Below are 13,205 nucleotides of genomic sequence, written 5' to 3'. Positions count from 1 at the left end.
CAAAAAAAGTCAAAAAATTTTTTGACCTCAAAAAGTCATAAAAAACGTCATAATATAGTAAGGCGTTTTTTTCGGACAAAAAAAGTCAAAAAATTTTTTGACCTCAAAAAGTCATAAAAAACGTCATAGTATAGTAAGGCGTTTTTTTCGGACAAAAAAAGTCAAAAATTTTTTTCACCTCAAAATGTCATAAAAAACGTCATAGTATAGTAAGCCGTTTTTTTCGGCCAAAAAATGTCAAAAAAATTTTTCACCTCAAGATGTCATAAAAAACGTCATAGTATAGTAAGGCGTCAAAATCGATGAAAAAAAGTCAAAAAATTTTTTGACCTCAAAAAGTCATAAAAAACGTCATAGTATAGTAAGGCGTCAAAATCGGGCAAAAAAAGTCAAAAATTTTTTTGACCTCAAAATGTCATAAAAAACGTCATAGTATAGTAAGGCGTTTTTTTCGGACAAAAAAAGTCAAAAAATTTTTTGACCTCAAAATGTCATAAAAAACGTCATAGTATAGTAAGGCGTTTTTTTCGGACAAAAAAAGTCAAAAAATTTTTTGACCTCAAAAAGTCATAAAAAACGTCATAGTATAGTAAGGCGTCAAAATCAGGCAAAAAAAGTCAAAAATTTTTTTGACCTCAAAATGTCATAAAAAACGTCATAGTATAGTAAGGCGTTTTTTTCGGACAAAAAAAGTCAAAAAATTTTTTGACCTCAAAAAGTCATAAAAAACGTCATAGTATAGTAAGGCGTTTTTTTCGGCCAAAAAAAGTCAAAAAAATTTTTGACCTCAAAATGTCATAAAAAACGTCATAGTATAGTAAGGCGTTTTTTTCGGCCAAAAAAAGTCAAAAAAATTTTTCACCTCAAAATGTCATAAAAAACGTCATAGTATAGTAAGGCGTCAAAATCGGGCAAAAAAAGTCAAAAATTTTTTGACCTCAAAATGTCATAAAAAACGTCATAGTATAGTAAGGCGTCAAAATCGGTGAAAAAAAGTCAAACAGTGTTTTGACCTCAAAATATCATAAAAAACGTCATAGTATAGTAAGGCGTTTTTTTTCGGCCAAAAAAAGTAAAAATTTTTTTTCACCTCAAAATGTCATAAAAAAACGTCATAGTATAGTAAGGCGTTTTTTTCGGCCAAAAAATGTCAAAAAATTTTTTCACCTCAAGATGTCATAAAAAACGTCATAGTATAGTAAGGCGTCAAAATCGATGAAAAAAAGTCAAAAAATTTTTTGACCTCAAAAAGTCATAAAAAACGTCATAGTATAGTAAGGCGTCAAAATCGGGCAAAAAAAGTCAAAAATTTTTTTGACCTCAAAATGTCATAAAAAACGTCATAGTATAGTAAGGCGTTTTTTTCGGACAAAAAAAGTCAAAAAATTTTTTGACCTCAAAATGTCATAAAAAACGTCATAGTATAGTAAGGCGTTTTTTTCGGACAAAAAAAGTCAAAAAATTTTTTCACCTCAAAAAGTCATAAAAAACGTCATAGTATAGTAAGGCGTCAAAATCGATGAAAAAAAGTCAAAAAAATTTTTGACCTCAAAATGTCATAAAAAACGTCATAGTATAGTAAGGCGTTTTTTTCGGCCAAAAACAGTCAAAAAATTTTTTGACCTCAAAAAGTCATAAAAAACGTCATAGTATAGTAAGGCGTCAAAATCAGGCAAAAAAAGTCAAAAATTTTTTTGACCTCAAAATGTCATAAAAAACGTCATAGTATAGTAAGGCGTTTTTTTCGGCCAAAAAAAGTCAAAAAAATTTTTGACCTCAAAATGTCATAAAAAACGTCATAGTATAGTAAGGCGTTTTTTTCGGCCAAAAAAAGTCAAAAAAATTTTTCACCTCAAAATGTCATAAAAAACGTCATAGTATAGTAAGGCGTCAAAATCGGGCAAAAAAAGTCAAAAATTTTTTGACCTCAAAATGTCATAAAAAACGTCATAGTATAGTAAGGCGTCAAAATCGGTGAAAAAAAGTCAAACAGTGTTTTGACCTCAAAATATCATAAAAAACGTCATAGTATAGTAAGGCGTTTTTTTCGGCCAAAAAAAGTCAAAATTTTTTTTCACCTCAAAATGTCATAAAAAAACGTCATAGTATAGTAAGGCGTTTTTTTCGGCCAAAAAAAGTCATAATTTTTTTTCACCTCAAAATGTCATAAAAAACGTCATAGTATAGTGAGGCGTTTTTTTCGGCCAAAAAAAGTCAAAAATTTTTTTGACCTCAAAATGTCATAAAAAACATCATAGTATAGTAAGGCGTTTTTTTCGGCCAAAGAAAATATAAATTTTTTTTGACCTCAAAATGTCATAAAAAACGTCATAGTATAGTAAGGCGTCAAAATCGGGCCAAAAAGGTCAAACATTTTTTTCACCTCAAAAAGTCATAAAAAACGTCATAGTATAGTAAGGCGTCAAAATTGGGCAAAAAAAGTCAACATTTTTTTTCACCTCAAAAAGTCATAAAAAACGTCATAGTATAGTAAGGCGTCAAAATTGGTGAAAAAAATTCAAACAGTGTTTTGACCTCAAAATATCATAAAAAACGTCATAGTATAGTAAGGCGTTTTTTTCGGCCAAAGAAAATATAAATTTTTTTTGACCTCAAAATGTCATAAAAAACGTCATAGTATAGTAAGGCGTCAAAATCGGGCCAAAAAGGTCAAACATTTTTTTCACCTCAAAAAGTCATAAAAAACGTCATAGTATAGTAAGGCGTCAAAATTGGGCAAAAAAAGTCAACATTTTTTTTCACCTCAAAAAGTCATAAAAAACGTCATAGTATAGTAAGGCGTCAAAATTGGTGAAAAAAATTCAAACAGTGTTTTGACCTCAAAATATCATAAAAAACGTCATAGTATAGTAAGGCGTTTTTTTCGGCCAAAGAAAATATAAATTTTTTTTGACCTCAAAATATAAAAAAAAACGTCATAGTATAGTAAGGCGTCAAAATCGGGCCAAAAAGGTCAAACATTTTTTTCACCTCAAAAAGTCATAAAAAACGTCATAGTATAGTAAGGCGTCAAAATTGGGCAAAAAAAGTCAACATTTTTTTTCACCTCAAAAAGTCATAAAAAACGTCATAGTATAGTAAGGCGTCAAAATTGGTGAAAAAAAGTCAAAATTTTTTTTCACCTCAAAATGTCATAAAAAACGTCATAGTATAGTAAGGCGTCAAAATCGGGCCAAAAAGGTCAAACATTTTTTTCACCTCAAAAAGTCATAAAAAACGTCATAGTATAGTAAGGCGTCAAAATTGGGCAAAAAAAGTCAACTTTTTTTTTCACCTCAAAAAGTCATAAAAAACGTCATAGTATAGTAAGGCGTCAAAATTGGTGAAAAAAAGTCAAAATTTTTTTTGACCTCAAAATGTCATAAAAAACGTCATACTATAGTAAGGTGTCAAAATCGGAGAAAACAAGTCAAAAAAAAATTTCGCCTCAAGAAGTCATAAAAAACGTCATAGTATAGTAAGGCGTCAAAATCGACCAAAGAAAGTCAAAGTTTTTTTTCACCTCAAAAAGTCATAAAAAACGTCATAGTATAGTAAGACGTCAAAATTGGGCAAAAAAAGTCAACATTTTTTTTCACCTCAAAATGTCATAAAAAACGTCATAGTATAAAATCGGGCCTTACGGTGAATATTTTCACAGTTTGGTCGCACGGACAGTGTCAAACAAGAATTTTCGTCGGGGGACAATTTTGTTGACTTTTTGAAAGTTGGGTGACTTTTTGAGCACGTTCAGGGGGTCAAATTAGCCAACAAAGCGGCGGAAGAAAAATAAAAGAGGAGAATAATAATAATCCCTTCAGTTAAAATAGGGCTTTGCACGAATTTCGTGCTCAGGCCCTAATAATGACTATTTGCAGAAATGGGAGGCTGTTAAAATGTATTGAAAATGCTTTTGTTCTCTGTACTGCACATAATGTTGTGCCCATCCTAATACCTGTTGACTGGAGTACATTGTACATCTTAGTATTGAGCTTAATTTTGATTGTGGAAGGCGCTATATGAATAAAATTGAATTGAATTAAATTGAATTGTATGGAGGTAATTTCAAAGTGTAAAGTAAATTCAAACCGCAGGCAAACAGGCGGGCAATGCTTAGCAGTTTCAGGAATTTACTCTGGAGGATATTTGTTTTCTTTCATGCTCATACTTAGGTTGAAGCCTGCCTCCTGAAACTTGACTGCTGAGAGGACAATCATGAATGGGAGTTTTGCCTCAGGCGCTGATCGATTGCAAAAGTGTTATCATATAACTGTTCATTTGGGCTGTGTGTGCCTCTGCTGCATCCCAGAATGCCAGGATGCATCGTTCCATTACTGAGGATTCAAGTCCAGCAGAGATATCTTAAGGGGATTTCTGAACCTGAGGGGCCCAGTGAGGAATCTGTGCTAGCAGTAGTCTGTCAGACTTGTTGTTTTCAATCAAAAATCTAACAAATGTTGGCTGAGTTTTGAGGAAAACTATGGATTTTTTTTTTTAGATTACCACTTGTACTGTAGATTCATGCAGAGCTTAAAGTGCATATAGCACACACGGGTGTGCACACAGAAAATCTCTTTTCTTCTCTCCTGCTGTTTTGTCCCTGGTAGAGACCTGTCAAAGCTCCCCTACTGAGGAGATAAACTAGTACTTTTCTTCCCTCTAAAAATAAGCATTTGAATATGAACATGTGCAGTGCTTTCCTACGCTCTTGAAACATATTTTGTGCCGAGCAGTTGGGAGGCATTACTTTCAGACCAAGCTCCTTATAGCAGGGGTGTTAAGGGGTAGTGCGTGAATGTGTGTACGCTTTCTGCTGTGTTTATGTGGAAGTGTTACAGAGAAATAGGCTGCACATTATGCAGGATGCCTGACAATAAGAGCACCAAGAGGAAAGATGGGGCTAGTTGAACTAAGGGAAAAAAATGGTAAGCACAGCTGGTAGGAAAGGGGGAAAAAAATCAGCCCTGATGCCATTTTTTGAGCGACGGTGCACAGCCCAGTTTTTGTCAAAGGGAGTCTGGAACTTAAATGGAATCCAGGGAGGGAGAGTCGGGAGAGGCCGTTGGGGGAAAGAATAGCTGTATTCACTATCTGGGTCAGTCACCAGCATTGCCAAGCATGCACATCACAGTACCGACTGAGATAGAGTGGTGATAGAGGCATGGAAAGATTAACCACATCCCTGAACTGTCAAAACCTATTGCATGTGTTATGACCACCCTGCTCTCCGTGAACCTCTCCTCGTTACCGTTTATCTCAACAAACTGTCACTTAAACTCACTTTGCCTCCAATTTCTGTATACAAACTGTCAAGCAGGAACGTGAACTTGTATACACGCATGCCAAATCTGAATACTGGGAGATTTAGTATCCATTTCAAGTTATAATTCATTGTTAAATGTTTAGATTGCTCTCTCTGCTTCCTGGGTGTTTAGAAATCACAAGTGGCAGTCTTCTCGTAGTAAACATGGGAAGTAATGTCAGTGATAAGGGGGACTCAAAAGAGAAAAGTAGAGAGGGAGTAAGAGAAGAAAATTGAAAAAGCGAGACAGAAAGAGAGACAGAGTGTCTAGAAGGAAGAGAGAAACAAGAGAGAGTGGGAGACTTTCAGTATCTTGCCTCAGCATGTTTATCCAGGCTTGTCTTAAGCATTTCCCTCTGTCATGCAATTCTGATCACCTCTGCCTGCTATGGCGTTCCTAAAAAAAAAAAAAAAAAAAAAAAAAACACACACACTCACACCAAAACACAGATTTCAGCCCCCTTACTCTCGGGTCCCCTGACATTTGTACAACCCCTCATTTAGGTGATACTTCTTAAAAAAGAAAAGAAAAACAAAACATGCTACGGATTGCATAGTTAAACTGGAGAGAACAGTTCATCTATAACCATCCGCTGTTTCCACTGACTATAAAGTAAAATATATCTATAAGCTGATTGAAAGTAAAATGTTTATTACCCAGAGAATTTTTGAAAGTCATTCTGGGACATACAGAGAATCAATAAATGAAAATGTTGGTGAAGCGGAATGAGAGAGTCTGAATATGTCAATATAGAAAATGACATAAAACACGATTAAAAGAGAAAGAAAAAAGGTGTTAAATGATGAAGTCAACTAATCTCCAAACAACTTTAATACTACATTGTTCGAAGCAGTGATATTTAAAATACTACCACCATTAACATTACATCAATTACAAAAGTCGTTCCAGAAATGTGGATTTTGTGCAGTAAGACCATTGCATTGTTTAAAAATGTCTTGTTTTTTTGTTTTGTATTGTTTCTTTACTGACCAGGAGAAACTCTACCACAAAATCATAATATTTCTTTTCAGTTTTTCCTACCAGAAGCAACATGACCTTTGTTTACTGTAAACTATGAGTCCTGTTGCAGCAGTAAAAATAATTGTGAGATGCAAGGCCACATAAAATCTTAGTGAAAACTGGTTCAAAAATCTGCTCTTTTTTAAAAAAAAAAAAAACTAGATATGATATTGTTCTGTCGAAAAAGAGAGACAGTGTCTAGAAGTGAACAAAAAATGTGGAGTATATATATGTTATATATGGACTTTGAATTTTTCTTCTATAATGCATTGGTTTGTAAACATTTCAGCTGCTTGCTACAAATTACTTGAATACTTGAGTGACTTGAAACGCCAGATAGAAAAGGGTCACAACACTCTTTCTTCTTTGACCCACCAGCCCTCCACAACTGAATTTACCTTTTCTTCAGTTGCACTATTTTTTCCCCTCCCCTGCTCCTTGTTTGGGGTGATTACTCTTACTGGTGAAAGAGGGGCTGTGTTTGCCACGACTGTAGTTTTGCGATACCCGACCCATAACTTTCAGTAGGAAGAAATAGCTTCTCTCCCTCTGCATCCCATTTATACACCGTATCTTGTTTCTGTGTAGGGAGTTCCATTACTCTGTAGCTTGGAGGCTGGCAGAGGGGAAGGGGGAAGGGAGGTGGAGTAGATGAAAAGAGGTGATAGAAGGTTGCGGCTGTTGCTGTTGCTGGTGCTGCAGACGCTCGCCCCTTCGACAGAGAAGCAAACACAAACAACATGTTGATGTGCAGCAAGCAGAGATTTAATCACCTTTATTATGTTTTATCTCATCAAAATATGAAGTGAGAGCAACTCAGAGAGAGAATTAGAGGAAAGGCAGTGACATGTCAGAGAAATGTCACTGCTCACTTGTTTAGCACAAAAGAAAGTCAGTGCATGAATTTACTGAGATGCACTCACTTGTCAGTTTATTAGCTTCACCTAACTAAAACTAATGCAGTCTAATATAACAGTTCATATTAGAACATAAATCCTCTGTGATAAAGGTTGTAATGTTCAGTTTTTATATTGAAGTTCTTGATTCAGCTTTGCGATAATTTTGGAGGATGTAGCTTATGGTGCTGTGCAGCATTATACAGGGAGGTGTTCCTGTTACTCTTATTGAAATAAATGGGTACAAAATAATAGAAACACATGCCCATGTAGCACTATACAATTCAACAGCGCCAGACACTGCGGTCTCCAAAGTGACCATAAAGTTGAATCAATACCTCTAAAGACTGTTTCAACACAAACTGAACATTATAACCTTCATGAAGGCAGGATTTATTGCAGGGCTGTTGTATTCGATTGCATTACTTTTAGCTATGTGTACCTAATAAACTGCGAACTTAGTGTATTCTACAATACATGCAGCTCCACTCCTACCTTATGATCCATCCTGTTTGTCTTCTGCACACACGATTGGTGAGTGTGTGAACCTGTCCTCGTTACTGTGGCCTTGATTTATGTGAATGCAGTGTTTAGATGTTGGACCGGATTCTGATGCTACCCAGACGATATTTAACTAACATTGCATAATCCCTCCTAAAGTCTTCCTGTTTATGCTGGCCACTGAGAGGTAATTCCTCAAAGTATCCCATGCTGAAAGCGTTTGATAGATGACTGGCAGCTTGTCCTTCTCTTGCGCATCGTGGAGCCCTATCATGATGTAATTCTACGCAATTAGCCAAAGATGACAGTAACAGTAAAGTCATGATGATACTTAATCTCTTTGGGGAATCCATCAGGGAAACTGCAGTTCTATCGTCTATCATAACATGAAATGACATCCCACTGGAGGCCCTCCAAACAGTCAGGAGAAGGTTGGAGTTGACTGCGCCGGCTTAAGGCCTTTGCTTTAGCTGTTTAGTAATCTTGGCGTCCTCTCCTCCTCCTATTACCCTTGTCTTATTCAGAGTCTCTCCCTTGTGGCAGGGATCATCATGATATACATGCAAGGATACACTTGTGTGTGTTAGAAACACAGTGGGGGAGCGTGCGTGCGTGCGTGTGTGTTTGTGAGTGTGCGTGCATGTGAATTCCTCAGAGCAAAGCATGGAGCCATTTCTCTGTGCACCACTTGAACATTTAAGCAACAATGTATTTCCATCTGTGTGTGTGAGAGAGAAAGAGATAGAGGCTGTGCATTTGTGCATGTGTGTGTGTCAGTGACTTCCCCCTCCATCTGCCCACCCTCACTGAAATCCTCGGTGCATTTAGTAACATTTTGAGAAACAGTGCCAGCCAACATTTAATTAAGTTTTGATATGCCAACATCTCCCTGCTGTAACATGGAATACCTGCTCTTCTTTTGTCAATCTCTTCTCCTGTTCTTGTGTTCCTCTGTGTTGTGCCTACTGTAACTCGGAAAGATGTCGCCTCTGGGAGAAGCAGGTAAAGAAGCCATCAAAACCGACGCAAGTAGAAAGAGTTGCAATCAGCGCTCTATAAAAACTGTAGAGTTAGTCTTTTGCGTGGATCTCTTCCCCTTTTCCCCAATCTCACTTTGTCCCCCCTGCCTATACGTGTGTATGTATCTGCGCTTGAAGAATTCAATTCAGTAGAGGCTAGTAGTATTGTTTCTCTCCCAGTAGAAATGGCTGCTGTTTGTTCAATTGTTGTGATAGATTGATGTGGGGTGGGAAAAGATGGGCTTTTATGCACCTGAAGATAGGAACAGAAAAGTCTTTATGAGAAGCCAATAGCTCTCCGTTCCTCTGGTGGTTCCTCTGATGGGAGATGCATTTTGCTGGAAGTTTTTCTCCCTTTTTTGCAAAGTCTTTGACAAAAGCTTTCCCGTGTATTCAGGCAGTTAGGTAAGACGCAATTACCCCCAGAAGGGCGCTTTTCATTTGTAATTCCACAAAAAAAAAAGCTGCCTGCTTTATGGCATTGTTCCTGTAGGGTTTCAACAAGTGGTCACACTAATAGTCTCAATTGTTTTCTGTTTACACAGCATAGAACATAGCTGCCTCTTCAAATAGCAAAGCCAACAGCATTGTGCTCTTTTTAAGTGCACAGTGCTCATATTAGCATCAATACACCTGTACTTTGAATCAATATCAAGGTTAAGCTATGAGTACACTCTATTGGTGAAGAGGCAAGATGTACGCTGGAGCCCTGGGTGCTTTTGTTTTTAGCCATTTTATGGCAACAAAATATCAAAAGTTGTGGTTTACTATAGGCAAATCACATGATACGCACAACAAAGATTGTTATATTAACATTAAAAACAGTTTTACAACATTGGTCTGATGGTGGTTATACTGTATATAATGTGACTCAAAAAATGTACATGTTGCTGTGCTTGGATAGAAAACACCCCTTATTGAAACCCTCAGTAGTTTTATAGATCTGTTTGCGGATTGTTCCAGTTTTTCTTTCATGATTTTATTTGTCTCCCAATTCATTTATTGACTTCTTTCTAGTCTTCTCTCTGATCCTTTCTGCTATCCCTTTTCCCATCCTATTTATTGCACTAGCCCAAGATGACTCCACAGTAGAGACAGTGGGTCTGTACACTCCCAGCTCTGTTTTTAATGTTCTTCTGATAGACTGAGGGTTAAGGGGGACTGCTTGGTCAGAAATGAGGTTACAGCAATTGGGCTTGCAAATGACTGTCAGGGATATAGTGTGGATGTTCTATTTTTTTCCCCTCTCTCTCCTGTCCCTCTCAATTTTGTCCCTGTTTTTTCTTTCTTTTTTGTGTACTATAGATGCTTGTTTTGAAAGGAGGGAGCTTGTATAATTCCTTGCAGGGTGAAGCACATGGATAAATGCATGGATAAGTAGTGATGTTGTTTTTGGACACACTGCCAGAACATATTAGTTTTAATGATCACCTACCGTATATGAATGTATGTTAACCTGAAAGAAGCAGAGAATATGGAAAATTTTATCAATTTTTTTTTAAACATCTCGATCTGTCTTCCTTTTGCTCTTTCTGTTCCTTCCCTCCCTCTTTCTCCCTCTCTCCTCCTGTGCACCATCTGCATGATGCTTTGTATCCAATCTGAAGAAGGAGTGCTCTGTGTTCTCTACTGTGATGGTGGGAGTCTGTGTGTGTGTGTGTGCACACGCACATGTTTGTGTATGTGTTCCTAGCCATCACAGTCACTCTCAGCTCATTACCTGACATGATGGATGGAGCGAGTGCCATTAAACAACGCCCAGCCCAGGATGCCTGGCACCCTACAGCTGGCACTGACTAATGGGTATAGTGGTGGCGGCATGCTTGGAAATACCTGGGAGTCCTGTGTGGGTGTGCCTGCAGTCATCTCCATGGCTATGCTTCCTGGTTCTGTCCAGCCCCACCTGCCACCTGGCTGCCCGGCGGATGCCATGGGCATTTCTGGGCAGCCATGGTTGGATAGCATGGGAGGCAGTGTTTGTATGACTCTGTCATAGAACTGGCAACAGAGAAAACTCAAAGTGTGACTGGCCCTGCTTCCTGACCACAAATGCAGCAGTGAAACATTCACTGTCACTTAAACCCACAGGGTGTATAGTAACTATTTTAAACTTTTATTTTATTCACTTTTGATTTAATTTTATCAGCATATTTTGGTTCGTGTTACAATTTTTCAGTCAAAGGTTATATAATTTTTTTTGTAACCTGTTGTGTCCTTTCTTCTCACAAAGAAGCAGAACAGCTGAATAACACAAACAAATCTTGCTGTCCTTGTTGCCTTTCTGTGTTCTATATGTACCATATATGTAGTCTTATTATTCTTCTGCCCCCGCTTGTTTTCTCCAACTGCTTGAGTGTGTGTCTGAATGTGCGCATTTACTTTGTCTTCTGTGCATATGTTGCATCTGATGTGAGAATAGCTGAGGGGCTCTTGAGTGGAAGCCTGGATCAGGAGCTGAATGGAGTTACTATGACACCAGACACAAGCACCTCCACTCCAGCAGCTTCTTCTGTTTCTCCATCCTCCCCTGCTGCTCCACTCTCAATCAGCCTGGATTTGCTTCATGTTGTTTCTCCACTGCTCTCAGTCTCTTTTCTCTGACTCCCTTAGTTTCTCTATACAGTCTTTCATTTAGTTGAGCGCCTGCGTGCCAGTATGGATCAATGTAACAACACTTTCTTGTTCTTTCTCAGTCTCACTCTCTGGTTCTGATTCTTTGTTGTTTCTTTTTTTCTGAACAGACAACCGCCGCGCAGTCCTGGAAAGGTCTCGTTCACGCCACAACGCAAATCACCAAGCTCGATGATTGCCCGCGCCTACCACAAGACGCTAGATAAGTGCCAAAGAGGCCTGCGAGGTGGAGACCTGGAAGACATCTGAGGGAGGGACAGACCACCCCTCACTGTGGCGTACACACACACACACAGACAGACACAAATCATTCATACTTACACACACAGCACCAAGTATGGAACAAAAAAGCCTAAAGAAGCCACACAGAACTGAAGGATCCATAGAACATCACACACAGACATTTAATTTTCATGCTGTTCGTCTGACGCCTTACATATTTATTCAGTACTCTTCCATCACTCTAAATGTTCGTGTCCTCCCTAGATGGTTTGATTCATAAAATGAAAAAAAATTTTACATGCTGCTGCTGTTGGAAATGAAAGGTTTTCATTGCTTGAAAATCCATTTTGATTCTTGCAAGCCTAAGCCTTCTATTTTAATCCTTTTTAATCAAAATACTACAGTTCGCATACAGTTTTGACATGAAACATGCAGTGTGTGGAAAAGAGACATTTCGCCAAGAAGGACTGCACCATAATGTATGCTTATTATCCTGAAGAACGGACTACACACAGTTCATTCAACAAAGGCACAGCGGGCCGGCTGTCGTTTTAAATCAAGGACAGGGATTCAATACCCATGTTGGCAAGCCTACAACCTGGTGATGTTTTCTTGAGCAAGTCATTGAAGTCATCGGAAGAAGAAGTGGTGGTTTAAAATGCTTTTCCCCCCCCCATCAGTTCATCCTTCAATTAACATCAGAACAATTTTTATTAGTAAATGCACCAGAGTCCACATGAGTCAGTTCACTTTATATCACACAAAGCCACAAGAGCTGGCTCCTGTCTTCACTGAGATTTCAGAGCATGTGACTCATGGATCTTGAAACTGTAATCTCCATTTTGACAAGGCGCATTTTATTTTTAGTTGTGTAATATCTAACCAATGCCTCTGGGTGCTGATCTCAGTCTCAAGGTCGCTTTTGCTGTTAACATGAGAGACTGACACATTTCTAAATGCATATAACTGCCTTGAGAAGCTAACGTGAGCTCTGTGACCTTCCCTGCAGTCACACAGGTTTCCAGCGGGTGAAGCTTGATTATACAAAGGTATTGCAACTTTTTAACCTGTTTTAATCTGTTTCAGTCTGTCTCTCTCTTTTTTTTTTTTTTAATATGAAGGCTCTAAAAAGCAGTCCAGTAATTACAACCTTTTTTGGAGACCAGTGGTGAAAAATTTGCTCCACTTAAAATTTTCACAGCAGATTTTCTCATTGGGTTTTGGGTTTTCTAAAAAAAAAAAAAAAAGCTTTTAGATAAGCACCATATTATAAGGATGTTTTGTTCAACCAGAACAAAATATACTTGTATACTGTAAGTTAATCTCCACAAAGAAACATGTTTAACTATGTTTTCACATTTGTAATACATAAAAGCCCAGGTATTGTTGTACTGCTTCAGGTTTCACTATTTGATTTAATTAAGGTACAATTTATATTGTAGAACATGTTGTGACATGTTTTTAAGCTTACATTAACCACAGTCTTTGTTTAGTTCATAAATTTAAAATCTTTTGGGGAAAAAACACTCACAATCTACCAAGGGAATCCAAGGCTCAAACACTAAAGGATTTTAGGACAACGGCACTTTAATAAAGAACCTGTTTCTTCGCAA

General features: G+C 37.6%; 1 protein-coding gene across 7 annotated transcripts in view; it reads left to right on the top strand.

The window, feature by feature from the left end:
• The window catches only part of diaph2 (diaphanous-related formin 2), a 372,649-nt gene extending 359,769 nt beyond the window's left edge, over positions 1-12,880 (top strand). For all 7 annotated transcript variants that reach the window (XM_041047578.1, XM_041047581.1, XM_041047580.1 and 4 more), the window contains one exon: positions 11,481-12,880. In XM_041047578.1, the coding sequence (XP_040903512.1) occupies positions 11,481-11,545 (65 nt within the window). In that variant the 3' untranslated portion in view covers positions 11,546-12,880. The remainder of the gene's footprint in view (positions 1-11,480) is intronic.
• Positions 12,881-13,205: the final 325 nt, after the last annotated feature.

This window comes from Toxotes jaculatrix, chromosome 10 (genome assembly GCF_017976425.1).
Source record: "Toxotes jaculatrix isolate fToxJac2 chromosome 10, fToxJac2.pri, whole genome shotgun sequence".
Taxonomy (NCBI): Eukaryota; Metazoa; Chordata; class Actinopteri; family Toxotidae; genus Toxotes; species Toxotes jaculatrix.
Note: the sequence above shows the minus strand (reverse complement) of the source record. Positions and strands in the feature narration are given on the sequence as shown.